A 16,181-nucleotide genomic window follows, 5' to 3' on the forward strand; every position below is an offset into this window, starting at 1 on the left:
TAAAGTTGATAAAAATTGCCCTTTTTCATTATTTATATTAAGCAGTCCAGTTTCTTTAAGCAAGTAAAGTGTGTGTTGAGTAGTATATTTTAACTATCATAAAATGTCCCGGTATTGTTTAAATGTTTTCCCAGTGTATTATAAGCCTTACTTTTGATACAGCAACAGAACAAACATCAGTGTTTTTCTCTGACATTAATGACAATCCCACCAAACAGGAACAAGCATACTGCCAGCTGTAAAAGAAGTCAGACCGGTTTAACATTGTTATGAAACCTGAATAGAGAGGTGCTTTCATTAAAAAATAATAATAGCTATTAAATAATCATAATAATAATAATAATTAGCAGAGAAAAAATATAAATAATAATAATAATAATAAAAATCCTGACAATAACAATAGTGTCCCAACTAAACAAAACATAACCTACCTAAAAACCTGAAGTTTAACTCTATGAACCCTATCTATATAGTTATTTTGCTATTCCGTTTTTTTTTTTTTTTCAGTGCCTTCTTTCAGTTGCATTTATTATTATTATTATCGTTACACTTATATAGCGCCTTTCTAGACACCCAAGGACGCTTTACAATCTACACTGCTCAGAACGCTCAATTCACACACACTGGCGAGAAGCGGCAGCCAAACGCGCACAGCGTACTCTCAACCAGAAACGACCGTCCACCTGGAGGACTGCATCGGGCACTAGGGTTTAACCCAGGACTGAGCGCCAATCCATATCTGGGCTCACACATACAGAACATTCATTCACACACCAGGACAGTTATTAGAGAAGCCAATTCACCTACCCTCCATGTTTTTGGAATTTTAAACAGTAATTGTTTGACATAGCCATATTCAATATGTTGTTTTATTTTCTAAAGATCCTTGGCTACTCAATTATGTAATCAGTTGAGGTTTACTGACCGATAAATCATTTTTTCTTGAAATTGGTCATGTTTTGACCAAAATTTTACCTAGCGCCTGCTTTTTTTTTTCATATAGCTCAATGTACAGCCGTGAAATCATATTCCCGCCTCAGATATCTTGACACAGATTGTTAGTGTGAGGTGTCAGTTGAAAACATAAGCATTTCTGATGCTAATTTATTGCATGGCATATTACTGTGACAAAATAAATTTGTAGCATCAGACGGACTTATTTTTCTTGAGATGGTAAGCTCTGGGATGTATGAATGATAAAGTTCTGACAGTCACAGCAGACCCAGACTTTCAGGAATTTAGTTCAGGGCAAATATGGACAATATCCCAACAAATAAAAATGTTTTGGTACTTTGGTACTTTTACAGTTTTCTCAGCAACTGATAATAATAACAATTATTATTATTATTATTATTATTATTATTATTATTATCTTAACAAAAACGTAACTGAAAGTTAAGACCGTCGTTCTTGTCCTGTCCTCAGTTATGATTATAGTGTAATATGATTAGAATCCTTCATGACAGCAATATGGGCGGCACGGTGGTGCAGCAGATAGGTGTCGCAGTCACACAGGGACCTGGAGGTTGTGCGTTCAATTCCCGCTCCGGGTGTGGTGTTTTCTCCTCGTGTCCGTGTGGGTTTCCTCCGGGTGCTCCGGTTTGCTCCCACGGTCCAAAAACACATGTTGGTAGGTGGATTGGCGACTCAAAAGTGTCCAAATGTGTGAGTGTGTGTTGCCCTGTGAAGGACTGGTGCCCCCTCCAGGGTGTATTCCTGCCTTGCGCCCAATGATTCCAGGTAGGCTCTGGACCCACCGCGACCCTGAATTGGTTAAGCGGTTACAGATAATGAATGAATGACTGCAATATAAAACATAGTTTTTGAAAGTACCTTGTTTTTTAGGTGGTTTTTCACACTGAATTACTCCCAGAGGCTTCACAGCACCGCGATGAGAGTGCTATTTTTAGAAACGGTAGGATCTGCGGTTTCCAACGGTATGAGCTCACAGACGCATTCAAGCATTCAAGAATTATAAAGCTGATTATATAAGTTGTGCTTTTTACCCCGCAGACTGCGGAGTTAGAGTCCAAGAGCCATATGGGTCTGTTATAACCATAGGTTTCAGTGGACAGTGTTATTCGCGCTAACATCTAATCTTCATATTTAACTTCATTGCCAAAAGATGGTGCTCTTTCCTGATTTAAAGATTTCACGTGAAGCAGGAGTCAGATTAGTGGTAGTAACAAACGTCTATAAACCTTTTTCACCACGTAGCGGACATCCTGGAAAAACTGGTTGATATGAAATGAGAGGAGGGGAGGAATTCCTTATTTGATGAATGACTAAATACATTTTTACTATGCTCAGTTTCAGTGGAATATAATTATGCAAAGCCTTTTCACATTTCTTCATGAATTTCCTTGTAAGTGTGCATTTAAAGACCATACCTTTGGACAACAACAGTCAGTGTTAAAGAGAGGTTCAGCCAGTTTTTCTTCTGGATTTTTCTGTATAAATGAACTGTTACGATGAGAAGTCATTCAGAGCGTGTTGATGTAAAATGCTTATTTCTTTATTCAGTCAGAAATGTTCAGCATGGCAGTGACCTTAATCAAGCATTAAAAATGTTTAAAGTCTCTAAAGACCTTCTCAAAATAAAGTCACTCCTCAAAATGTTATGGTTATGAATATTTTTCCTGATACACAAGACTTTGTTTAATAATAGTTTTATAACAAGGTCATTTTAATCACTGTGTAAATGGTTGTGAATTAATACATTTAATTTTCAATGTTTATTTGATCATCAGTAATGAACTGGATAACAGAATGAATATATTTCAGAAATACAGACCAGTTAATTTGTGGCCTGTATATGAACAGTTATTATTTAATAGCAATTTTTGTTCCAAAAACAATTACAGCTCTGTACATTATTTTTAAATTTAAGAATCAGTTTTCAAGAATTGTGGAATGTACAATATTTAAATTAATAATATTCATTCATTCATTCATTCATTCATTCATTATCTGTAACCCTTATCCAGTTCAGGGTCGCGGTGGGTCCAGAGCCTACCTGGAATCATTGGGCGCAAGGCGGAAATACACCCTGGAGGGAGCACCAGTCCTTCACAGGGCAACACAGACACACACACACATTCACTCACACGTACTGACACTTTTGAGTCGCCAATCCACCTACCAACGTGTGTTTTTGGAATTAATTAATTAATAATATTTTGAGTGTAAATACCATGACAAATATTATTCTATTATACCTCAGACTGTACACTATGTATTATGGATTTGAGATTTCAGATCAGAATATTTGCAGCGTGTGCTTGATGCATCTTTTTCACCTTCAGGTAGAGCATAAAGTTATATAGAAACATGACCTCTGCTGTTGAGCAAAACACAAAACAATGACAATGCCAGGGGACAATTAATCACCCATATGCTTTTTGTTGCCTGGAGAAATCCCAAGAAACCCACCCAGCTGAGCCAACTAGCTATTTACATATTACCCAGGTTAGGGTGTAACAGTTAATACCCTACAGTGCCAACAGCAATATTACATAATATGCCTTACCAAGAACTTTTGTTTTTGAAACTCAATTTATTCAAACCTTGTCTATCTTTCTGTATAAAGAGGAACCTTCTGATTATAACCTATCCAACAACATTCAAACATTTTCCAGGTTTATCTACCGAACATTTGCATACATATTATTACACACATATTATTAAGCTTGTTTTATTATGATATTGCCATTTTTTTATTTTTTTGGCATTTCTTCCCTTTTCCTGGCATATGCCTGCTGCCTTTTGTGTACTTGGTTTTGGGAGTGTAGCTGTTTTGGAAGTTTAACACTGTATTTTTGATTTTAAAAAAAGTTTCACTAACACTTGATGTAATTCATCATCCATGAGGCTACATAAGAGGAGGCATAAACTGACATGACTTTAAAAAGCCTGATACCAGACGTGAATCAAAGCCAAGCTTTTATCAAACAAACAATTAACTACAGAAAAGCACTGATCAATATTCACTTTATATTATATATGTTAGGATATTTTTTAACCGTGACCCTGAAATGGATTTAGCAGTAAAGAAGGTGATGATGAGCATATTTTTTATATGTATATGATATGCAATTGACTTATTTTCTGCAGTTCTTCCAAGAAAAATTGGCTTGAGTGTTTTGTAATACATCACACATTGCTTTTCCTTAAGTAAAATATGCCTACTGGTTAAAATAAACATAAGCGTGTTTTCCTGATGCTCTGTTACTTGTTGCTCTGCATGATGTGATTTTCCACCATACCTACGTGAGAATATCAATAGACGATTTTCTTTAAAACAAATAAAGAAATGAGATAAAATTTACTTCTTATCTCTGTTGAAAAAAAACAAAAGCCTTGTATGTAGGGCTTCGCCTTTTATGTTTCCTTGTTGAATTGCCTCTGACCACGTTCAGTGAAGATTTTGGAGTAAACAAGTCAATAGCATGATTAAGTAGTCCCCTTATCAGCTCGTGGTTGCAGAATATGGAGCAATAGCATCTCAACTTTCAGCCCTTCCTCCAGCACACACCCCCTCCTCCCATAGGCTGCTGTTCCACTGATGTCTGTCTCTCTGCTGCACGTCTGAATAATTTGTGATTGTGTTACATTGTACCATTAACAGCAGAAACCCTGATGGAATTTACTGCTTATGTAACAGTGTGAAAAACAACATTTTTAATTTTACAAGATGTTTTGCTTTAATATTTTTATTTTCCAGAAAATAATAACTCTAATGCCAGAAACTTGGTGCTTCACATTTTACATTAAACCATTCCTGTCCAACAATGCCAAAGAAAATTTAAATTGTCTATGTTTAAAATAATCAACATTTAACACCACACATTTATTTCTATTTTTTTATCTAATAGTAAAATATTTAAATGTCTAATGTATTCAATATGAAACATTCTACATAAAATATGATACATTAAATGAAACTATATATATATATATATATATATATTTGTTTGTTTTAGCTTTAGATGACTTTAAAGTCCCAGATCAGTAAATGATGTAAACAAAAGCTATACCATTACCTTATATAGGCTCAGAATAAACTATATAAGCTAAGGATGGGGGTTTGAATGGGAGAAGGCATTGGCTAAACTTCTCAACAAGTAGTCCACTGGTGCTTGTTTATATGCTGTTCTTTTCATTGTGAAAAACATATTTATTTACAATGTACGAATGTTGTCGTCATGGAAATGTTCTTCATCATCTTCTTCACACCATTAAAAATAAACAACAAGTTCTCAGTGTATTAAATCACTTTTAAAATGACAAGTTAACATTTACTCTAAATAGTGTCCCAGGATGTTTTTAAAAATGCTAAACATGTCAATGAAATGACCTTATTCTTACTAAATCATGGCCGTGACTTAACTATAACAACTGGTACCCACTCCTTTTTAAGCTGTGGTCACTATTTATTATTTATATGGGATGCCACTTATGGAACTTTTATTCATTCATTATCTGTAAGCGCTTATCCAATTCAGGGTCGCAGTGGGTCCAGAGCCTACCTGGAATCATTGGGCGCAATGACACCCTGGAGGGGGCGCCAGTCCTTCACAGGGCAACACACACACACTTTTGAGTCACCAATCCACCTACCAATGTGTGTTTTTGGACTGTGGGAGGAAACCAGAGCACTCGGAGTAAACCCACGCGGAGCGGGAATCGAACCCACAACCTCCACAATCCTGAAGCTGTGTGACTGCGCCACCGTGCCGCCCCATTATGGAACTTGATTAAAGATAAATAACAGACACATATAGGTTGTGAAACAATGGGAAAACACTTTAAAGCACTTTGTTTGCTGTTGTACTTTAAAGGTGCACTAGTCCATTTCACCGTAATCTGTTTTTGTAGTTTAACTACAAAGCGACCTGAGGTTGTGCATCCTGAATTCTGACCAATACATTAGCACATTAGTCAAGACCACTTCAATTGGCTCATCCAGTGAACCACAATAAAGGCAGCGATTTTTGCCCAGAGTGGCAGGTCCCAGAAGTTTTCTGAGGCATATGCACTTGTGCAGAGGCCACTGCAAAAACAGGTGTATTCAAATCATGCCATTCATATTTTACAGTTTGTACTAGACCGAATAAAATGGAACAAAGTCACCTCATGTGCCTACCAATGCAACAGATACCAATATGACACCAAGAACTTACAAACTATTTAGCGCATGATGCTTGTGAGGGTTGTGTTGAATGTCAACAGTCTTCGGTTTAAAGCCGTTTGATAAAGTGCTGTTCTGCTCGGAGATGAGGGGTGGTTCCTACGTCACGGACAACACCCCCCTCCGGCCCACTGAAATCCGAGGCTTTCTTTTTATATGGGCTCGTTAAAGTCCGGGTGACGTCAAAGCTCCGGACTGCGTTCATTCAGAGCAGACAGAGCACGCGCTGCCCCCGTTGCTCCCGCCCGCCGCGGTTATAAAGCCGAAGCCGGCAGAGAGAGAACAGCGTGTGGGAGGCTAAAGCTAATAGCATTGTCTTGTCATTAGAGTTGTTTGTGTTTGAATACAACCGCTGAGGTATATGATGACGGTGTGAGATGGCACAGAAGGACACGCTTTTACATCTCTTCGCGGGGGGGTGAGCTTGCTGTTTTTTTCCTTTTATTTGTAACGTAGATGTCGTTTGTCCCTGGGATAGTTTATGAGTAACCTTAGCCGTCGCTATGAGCACAAGGTGATTCGTTGAATTAAATCAGACGGATTGGCGACGATAAGCGCTTGTTTCACTCTCAATCTAACAGGGTCAACAGCTAGTGATGTTAATGTTAATGGTCACCGTTAAACGGACAAGCCTACACTAAAGTTGTGCTTAGTCTGCGTTTGTGTTGCCGAAGTGGTTGCTAGGCAGCTATCTAGCTACCGTGCGTTCTGCGCTTTTTTGAGTCATTCAAACGACGCAGAGTATTGTGGCGTATTCTGGAATGGGTTATTCTTAATAATGAACTATCGGACATAGAATTTTGGCCTTGTGACGCCAACTATGACGTAATGGTTTTATGCTGGTTTTAAAGCCCAATATCTAGTTAACGTTAGCTAACTAGATTATGTCAAACCCTGCTTCTCAATGCGTGTACCCCGTAAATAAACCACTTTAAAGATGACAAGATAAAATGAACCGTTCCTCTAATATGTCCGCTGTCCGTCAGCATGTTGAAAATGCTAACCTAGTTGAGCCTAGGGCGACCCCTGTGTCTTGTGTTACATAAGCGTTCCTGTCTCCTCTGCTCGTCTTTCCTGTCGCATGATCGCAACACACGCCTCATGATGAAAGCCATGTCTGGCACGCTATTTTAACGTTATTGTAAGTGTTAATTTTGCTGGAGAAATTGCATAATACTTTTTGACTATGACGTGCCCGAGTAGTATACACTGTGTGACGTTACAGTTATAAGGCTCAAAATGTGTGTCATTGATGTGCTTGTCTATATCAGGGACACTCTGAACTTGGCTTAATGTACTTAAACATTACCAAAAGACCAAGGCACTCGAGCATCTTCACATAAACCTTTATGAAAGTGTTTTTTCAGAGCTACTGGAGACTTCACTTCAGAATAAATAAAAGCCTGTGAGCAGCTTAAGGCATAAAATTATGTACTATTTATAATAACGTTTAAATATATCCTTTCCGCCTTCCTAAATCATGTCTTATTTCACAAAATCATACCCACCAATCATTTTAATCCCATATCTTACTAATGTAGTCACATGCACTATTAAGAGAACTGGTTTTTCCATACGTCTTATTTTTGCATTTATTTACCTGTGTTAAACTATTCAGCCTTTCCATATAAAGGGTTTAAAATGAGACAAAACAGCACAAAAAAAGCACAAGCTTGATATTAGGTTAGATCCTCAATTTTTTTAGCAAGAAACAGATATTCATGATCAAGCGAGGAATTAGGTTTTCATAGCTCAGTTTCCAATGGTCTGTCTTTTATAATAGTAAAAATAACCTATTACTCTTTTAACACAACACTTGGATGCAAATGTTTGCCATGTGCTAATTTAGACCATTTTTGTGGCAGGATTCAAGCAATCATTAGCAAGCCAACGTTATTTAATTATGGCCAAAATCCACAATACTCAGGTGGCTTGTTTTGTGTAGCATCGTGGATCTGATCAGTGTTAAATGCCCAGCTCTGAGAGGTATGCCACGTTATGCCTAAAAAAAAGTCAACGCATATGCTATTTGATAAGTGATGACCTCACACTCTCTAGAAGTTGCATCAGAAAAAAAATTATCATTTGTTTTCTGGAAAAATGTCCTAAACCCCGTCTTGCAGTTTTTCAACATGCCAATCGGATGTTTTGTCAAAGTTTAACTTTTCAAAATAGTGAACAATAGTCATATTGGTCATTGGTTGCAGTGTTGCTTGTTTTGAGGAGCCTTTGTACGGAACACCTTTTAGTCAACAATCCACAGTTCCCAGAGAAATAAAAAAAAAGGAACGTCTGTTACTTGATTTGTTTAAAATTTTGTGTAAGTAGTGATGTTTATTACTTTCTTTACAGCTAATACATATGTTAAAGGGCATTGTCCTGATATCTCCACCCATTCATACATGTTATATATATATATACACACACACATACACTTTTAACATTGTTTAACTGCTATTGTAACATGCCTACTGAAAAATAAATTATGTAAATTAAGTCTACCTGTATATGGTGGGCCTTTAAAGTGGAATATCACATCAAAATGGATGCTTGAGAGTTGCAGTGCTTATAATAAGCCTTTAATCTCTTGTAAAGGTCTTTGACCCCGTTATAATTTCTGTCTGAGAGATTTGTTTAATCTGTACCTCACCTGAGGTGTGCCGTACAAAAGTTTGCTCTGAACTCCCATCTGAAAACATGAAACATCAATCAGGTGGCGGATGTGCCACATCCAGCAGTGAAGGCACAATTGAAAGGAAACACAAAAGAAAGGCAAATGGTGTTTTGTAAATGTGTGTATGTCATACCGTGGTACTGAGGACCCAGACATCCCTAATTAATCTCACATAGTCAATATCAGCATGCTCAAGGGAGTGCTGTCCAAAATAAGTTTGCAGCTTTATTTCTATTCAAAAGAGGTTTTGTTTTTGAAAATATTTCAAAACATTTCAAATGATCCTGGTTTTAATTCACCCATTTCACCCTACACAGCCTGCCAAAGTATTCCAAAAACTCTTCATCCAATTAGTGTGTTTAACTACGAATTTGACCAGTGCAGCATGAAACTCCCTGATATATTTAGTACCCTGGGCTTAGGCAAGATTTTACCGTGTATTCATCTTCAAAAATCCTTAATATACAAACACTGTTTTCCAGAAAAGTTGTGACATCACTTTTACCTTATTAAAAAAAAGTAATTTGTTAATTCTCTTTAATAAGCTTTAATAGACCAAAGCATAAAGACATTTCTTGTGTTTTCACTTATAAATTTTTTTATAAACATTAACACATTTAGAATTTGATGCCTGCAACACATCTGAGATGTTAGGACAGATTTTTTTCCAATGTGCTACACCTTGTGACCTTTTATTTAATAAAATAATGCGGAAAAGTTTGCAAGTGGAAATTTTTATTTAAATATGAAATTTCACCCATGCAATGGTCACGGCACATCCTGTGTTTTGCTCCCATTGCTGCTCTTATGTTGGATGTCTATTGTTTAATAAACTACTTGGTAGTTAGTCATACAACTGATATGACTTTCTCCTAGCATAAAAGTTTCAGATTGCAGATTTCAGATTTATTTAATACAGTGGTGGACTCTAAACTATTATTTATTTATTTTTATCCGTGTGACTATATTTATTACGGTGGTGTGACATTTTCTAATGTGTGTAGCAATCTGAGGGCTCAAAGGACATGCTCGTTCAACATTGGTGTCCAGCTTTACCCTACATGGACTGGTATTTTTCCGAATTTCTTGAATCATTTCACATTATTAAGTAAAATAGATGAGGCCTTTTGCAGTCTTGAACAGAATTGTTGTTTGAACTATGTGACAATTCTCTTATGAATTTTGGCATAAAGTAATGAAAAATGACTTCTTTGCTTGTTTCCTTTGTTTTAATTTCTTTGAAGAGAAAATACATTGTTACAAACCACAACCAAGTTGATCAAGGGAAAAGATTCTGGTTTAAATTCTTACTCTGTAGTCCAGGTTTTTGGTCTGCAGCTGTGCAATCAATACCACCTACGTCATATTTTGTCCTTTTGCCACTTGTCAGTTTGTTTTCCCTGACCTGTATGACTCTCAAAACAACAGAGATTGGAATGACGACAGAATGTGCAGTGGACCTCATACTGTAGACTTTTAAATTATTTTCTACCCTGAAGACACTATCTCTTAATATTACTCCAAATATTATTTATTAGCAAAGCAAGCTTTTCACTTATCATTATTTCATTGCCTTACTCTCTGTGAACAAAGGCCCTATGTTTTGTTTTATTTTTTATTAACTAGGGGTTTGACAAATGTGATGTGTAATGTTTTTGTTCTTGCATGATTACAGATGTGGTGGTACAGTGGGTGCCATTATGACCTGCCCGCTGGAGGTGTTGAAGACCAGGCTACAGTCCTCAGGCCTCACCCTCAGACCGGTCTTCCAGGTCCAGCTGGGCACACTCAATGGCGCTGGCGTTATTAGGCCAGGTCCGGTCACACCCAGTCTGCTGCAAGTTCTACGGTAAGTGGGATCTCATGAATGTGACTGACAGTTAAGAACATGAACACTACAGAACAGGTGACATCCTGCCCACCTCTGCCATAAATATACATGGACTATACTGAGATGGTATTGTTTAATATATAAAGTATTTTTTTTCTAGTAATATAAAAGGCAACTTCAGTTTCTTTTATCGAAGTGCTGTTTGTGGCTGCAGTGTGAATGAGTATTTAGAAGTCAGTGAGGTCCAGTTAGGGGACAAGACTGCTGTCTAACTATTTCTGGGAGGGCAGCCATGGCGTCCGTGCAGTCCGGCACAAACACTGTTACAGTGGAACCTGCTATCACATAGCTCCTCCTTGCCAGCTCATGTTACACATCATAAGCACCGGGTGCCCCTGTTAGTATCTATCAGAGTTAACTCCATTTTCAGTGCAGTCTTCCTCCTTGAGTTCCTTTTTATGAGGATAATGCGCATGTTGAAACATGTTTTGTTATGACCAGGCTATAATAGGAAACACAAACACTGTACAAGAGATAAAAGAATAACACTTCCTTCCTTGTGGTTTGATTGCTGTTAAAATTTGATCATGTTCTGGGTACTTTTTTAAAATGGATAACATCGTACTTGGTTGATTCTTTAGAGAGACATTATCTCTGTCATTGTTTAGCCTGTCTAACACATGGGGTGACTTTTTTTTCTGCCTCGTTGCTGTTGTACCAAGACACAATGTTTGTTCTGCCAAATAAAACAGTGACTTTACTCAATTTGTATAATGAATAAAGGCTAAGGCTTTTCTTGTCTGTGGACCTGAATTATGTAAAGGGTGGCATTTAGACTTTAATGATGCACAGGTAACCCGAATGAAAGATGTTTTCTTAACATGCTTGTAGTCTGAGAGTCCACTGAAACTTTATAACACCCTCAAGGATATATATTCGGTACTTTTAGTTGTGGAACAAAACTGTTCTATATTCTATGTTAATTGTAGATTATTAAGTTGTTGATTTCATACACCCTGTTTAATCTCCACTTATTTTGTTTTATTTTACAAATTCCTATTAAAGTGTACAAATATCCAGCTCTCCTGTTGAGAATGAAATGCACCTTTTTAGGGCACACAACTGGACTTTAAAACCACTTGTCACCCCTTGAAAAATGTTAAACCATTAAAGTAAACTGTGTCAAACAGTAAACTGGACTGGGGCAGTGTGCTAAAGGACCAATATCCATTGACCACTGTTCTAACAACAGATTCAACCAGGACAAACTCTGAAGACAAAACCATTTATAATGTATAACCTGAATGCCAAACATTGTTGCCATGTAATGTGAGCTGACTGAACCCTGGATTCTATTTTTGTTTTTCATGATCAGGTCAATTCTGGAGAAAGAAGGACCAAGTTCGCTGTTCCGAGGCCTGGGTCCAAACCTTGTTGGTGTTGCACCCTCAAGGTAATAATTTTAAAAACAATTCTTGTAGAATCTGGGGCATGGCCTTGACGTCAGCACTTTGTTCTCAAACCTAAACATCCATTATAATAGCCTTGACCTTGCTCTTGTTTTTGTGCTACCGTAAAGCTTTAAGAAAGTGTGATGTCTTAGCAGAACATTTAAAATTTATCTGTTGAACAAAATGGTAAATAAAACTGTATGAAATGTAACTAAACTGGAGAGGTTAGTTTAATCCAAAATATAATTTTGTAAGTTTTTGTTTTAATTCACAAAGCATTTGTCATTTAATTAATTTACCTATAGCACTGCTGTTTTATATTATCCTTAGAAATCTGGTTTCTGCTCTGTGGTTAGGGTTTTTAATTGTCCGGTGATCATATCCCTGGGATTCCACAGCCCAGTATCACTGAATAGGCAGCTGTAGTTTCAAGGACTTATTCGGTTTGTTGTAATGAGGGTGATCTGGCACAGTCTATTCCCAAAGTTCATCAAAGAGCAGAGCCAGCATGGAAACGGACAGTTCTGGACCTTGTCAGGAACGTGCACTGTAGGCTATGTGGCTATAGACATGGCAGATTGTCAGTATAACCCTTTCTTTCACATTAAACCAATTCACAAAGGGAAGCAGGGAGCCTGGGGGTCAGATGTAAGCCATGTTCTTTCTTTATCTAAAATGTTCTCTTTTGTTGTTTCAGGGCAATTTATTTTGCAGCTTACTCGAAGTCAAAAGAGACGTTCAATGGCTTTTTTGTGCCCAACAGTGGAGTGGTGCACATGTCTTCAGCAGGGTTTGCAGGTGAGGTGTAGACTATTATGCAGTGTAGTGATTTTGGTTGATACATGATTAGTGGTACTTAAAAAAAATAATAATAATAAATAAAATAAAAAGTGTATATAAATTTTGTCTTTAAAAAAAACATTTTTGTTTATATTTTCAGCTTTTGTAACAAATTCCTTGATGAACCCCATCTGGATGGTCAAGACCAGAATGCAGCTTGAAAAAAAGTAATTTTTTTTTAAATGATTATTAAAGATGTTCTCTCCAGCTCCATAAAATCTGTGTACCGACTATTCCCAGCCTAGCACCTGCAACTGTGTGAGAAGTACTGTGCACTGATAAAATGTTACACAACCATCACAGCAATTAACATGTGACCAAATAGGCCACAGTATAAATATCCACCTTGACACGCTAGCCTTGGCTTGAGGGGACCTGGTCTATAATTATCTCTGCAAAGAGCACAAACCAGTAGACACTCGAAGTCAGATGAGAAAAGTATGTCAGTTACTTGCATAGTCTTGCAGTAAAAACCTCCATTCACCCTATGCCCCGACCAAATTGCACAGTGACTAATTTGCAAAAAAATTAAATATCAGAGTGTCTACATGTACAATTTAACCTGTGTTGAGTGAACTGGCTTAATTTTTAAAAAAGAAACTATGCCTTGTATAAAATTCTTTAATGGTTATAACCTGTCTTGGCACCTACTAAATGCCTTATGTGATGGTTTTACTCGCAGGGCACGAGGAGAGAAGAAGATGAACGCACTACAATGTGCTCGCTATGTGTACAGGACAGAGGGGGTGCGGGGATTTTACCGGGGCCTTACAGCATCGTACGCTGGAATCTCAGAGACTATGATCTGCTTTCTCATCTACGAAACACTGAAAAAGCATCTTGTTGAAAGTCAACTTTCCACACATAACAATGGCAGGGAAAAAGGTGCTTCTGATTTCCTGAGCCTTATGGCTGTGGCGGCTTTTGCCAAAGGCTGTGCCTCCTGCATAGCGTATCCTCATGGTATGTATACTCTTCATATTAATAATAATGTACTCTGTTGGAACTAAAGTCCTCACCCCCTCCATGCACCCCAAAAAAAATGTTTTAAAAAATACATCTAAACTTGGAGAAGGCATTGTTCTAACAACAAAAATTACAACTTTGTTTTTTTTGCAATTTCATGAATGGATTAAAAAAAATTATTATTATTATTTTTAGTGAAGCACTCTGTCTCACTGACAATTTGATCTGCCATGAGTCATGCTTCCTACATGCTGAATTGAGCTTTATGCGAAAGTTTAAGGGTTTTTTTTTCCCCTCCCCCCTGACTGTCTCTCAATTTTTCCCTCCAGAGGTCATTCGCACAAGACTCAGAGAAGAGGGCAGCAAGTATAAGTACTTCTTCCAGACGGCTCGCCTGGTAGCAGTTGAGGAGGGTTATGCAGCTTTTTACAGAGGACTCATTCCACAGCTTATTCGGCAGATTCCCAACACAGCCATAGTGCTCTCTACTTATGAGCTCATTGTCTATCTGCTGGGTCAGCCCTCCAAATAAAGGCCAGAATAACAAGCACAAAGACTCTTGGGACTGTAGTTTAAATGGGAGACTAATAGTGTTACACTGTTTTTGCTTGAGGAATGGGATGCAGGTTTGCAACAATGTCCAAAGACAGAGGAAAGCCTATTTTTGTTTGGCTGTATACACAAACTCTCAGCTGTAATTATATTAAATTCATTCTGCATCCCAACTTTGCTTTTTAAATATCAAACATGAAGATGTGATTATACTTTTAAGGGTTACTGCCAAATGTTTGTTAATATTGCATCATTGTACAGAAAGCGGTCACCTGAAGACACAGTGATATTAAGTTAACTAAATTATTCTTTTTGTCTTTTTATTTTTAAAATTTTAGCATTCATTCAGTCATGGTTCTGTCAAATGCTGCTGTATGGTACTCATCCAAAGATGCTGATGCTAAAATTTCCAGTGAAGCTGTGTATAAATGGGCGAGGTATGGGTTCTGAAATGGAAATGGAAAGGGTAGCTCTTTGGGGACCTAATGTGTACATACTTGCTCCCACTGCATTATGTTGCAGTAGTTTTGAGTTCTGCATCATGTAGTGACCTGGAGTTTGACCAAGTCTGTATGTTTAGTTATTTTGTCTGTTTTACTGTTAGTGATGTCCTCTTTTATAGAAAAGGAATCCCAAATGCATATTCGACCAATGATTCAATAAAATGCATAGTTTTAAATAATGTTTTACTTGTTTTCTATACGCATGTTAATTTAATCCATGTTGAGTGCACAAGTGCAGATCGTCCATCACATCTTCCAGGTGGATGCTGCAAACTGGTGTTTAAGGTGACTCCCTAAAATATAAAGCATTTTTCTAGCCACCAAATCTCTTTACAAGTAACCCATCACTCAGTCGAGTTATTTCTTGCAGAGAAAGACTGGCACAAATTTGATCTGAACAAAAAGAGGAAAGGTTTTTTTTCTTCCTGACCAATCCTTGCAGCATTGCCTGTATTTCATACCAACATATGTTTGGTTTTAATTTGGCACATACTTGGTTTTTAATTTGGAGTGTATGAAGATAAAATCCAGAGACCTGCCCTCTTGAGTTTTAAACCTTTTTCCTCAGATTGAAGGATCACTACAAATGTAGGTGTGTAGATAGCCGTCTCTCACTTGGTTTTTTCTTTTTCTAAAATGATCATAATAAAAGCATTATATATAATTAATAGGACACTAACACTGCTATAGTTGTTCCACTTTTGGCTGCTCCTGCAGAGTAACATGACTAGCAACGCCCTTTCTGATGCAACTCTCCATTATGGGGCCAGCACCAGGTGTTCACATGCGCAACCCAAGTAACTCTGTAGTGGAAAGAACACTCAACTCCACTCCAGACAGTGATCCAAGGGGAGGCTTACACCCAGGCCATTCATGGCCTTGGAGATATGGGGTAGTGACAACAACAGTTGCCACCATGCTGCCTCTACAATGATGGCTAGAGATGTAGCTTATTCTATTCTTTCTCTCATATACTGTGTATATATATATATATATATATGTGTGTGTGTGTGTGTGTATATATATATATATATATATATATATATATATATATTCAGTCCTAGAATATAGAATTCATCCTATTTAACTACTTGGCCAGAAACGTAGAGAATTTCTGTAGACATGTTTTTTCTGTTGGTGCATTAATCCAAATGTTATTTTGACACATTGTAAA

The 16,181-nt window shown here is 37.4% G+C and overlaps 1 protein-coding gene across 1 annotated transcript; it reads left to right on the top strand.

Moving 5' to 3' along the window:
* The first annotated feature begins 6,377 nt into the window (after positions 1-6,377).
* Positions 6,378-15,187, top strand: slc25a33 (solute carrier family 25 member 33). The gene is made up of 7 exons (XM_066671882.1): positions 6,378-6,608; positions 10,540-10,713; positions 12,071-12,148; positions 12,844-12,944; positions 13,087-13,153; positions 13,669-13,949; positions 14,282-15,187. Exons 1-7 carry the CDS (start codon positions 6,568-6,570, stop codon positions 14,482-14,484), a joined length of 945 nt encoding a protein of 314 aa, XP_066527979.1. The 5' UTR covers positions 6,378-6,567; the 3' UTR covers positions 14,485-15,187.
* The last annotated feature ends 994 nt before the right edge of the window (positions 15,188-16,181 follow it).

This window comes from Hoplias malabaricus, chromosome 5 (assembly GCF_029633855.1).
Source record: "Hoplias malabaricus isolate fHopMal1 chromosome 5, fHopMal1.hap1, whole genome shotgun sequence".
Lineage (NCBI taxonomy): Eukaryota > Metazoa > Chordata > Actinopteri > Characiformes > Erythrinidae > Hoplias > Hoplias malabaricus.

Excerpts from the sequence above, each read along its gene's own strand:
- slc25a33 (XM_066671882.1), top strand. The coding sequence starts at position 6,568 with ATGGCACAGAAGGACACGCTTTTACATCTCTTCGCGGGGGG. Across the intron at positions 12,149-12,843 it reads GTTGGTGTTGCACCCTCAAG|GGCAATTTATTTTGCAGCTT; the intron begins GTAATAATTTTA and ends TTGTTGTTTCAG. Across the intron at positions 13,154-13,668 it reads AGAATGCAGCTTGAAAAAAA|GGCACGAGGAGAGAAGAAGA; the intron begins GTAATTTTTTTT and ends TTTTACTCGCAG.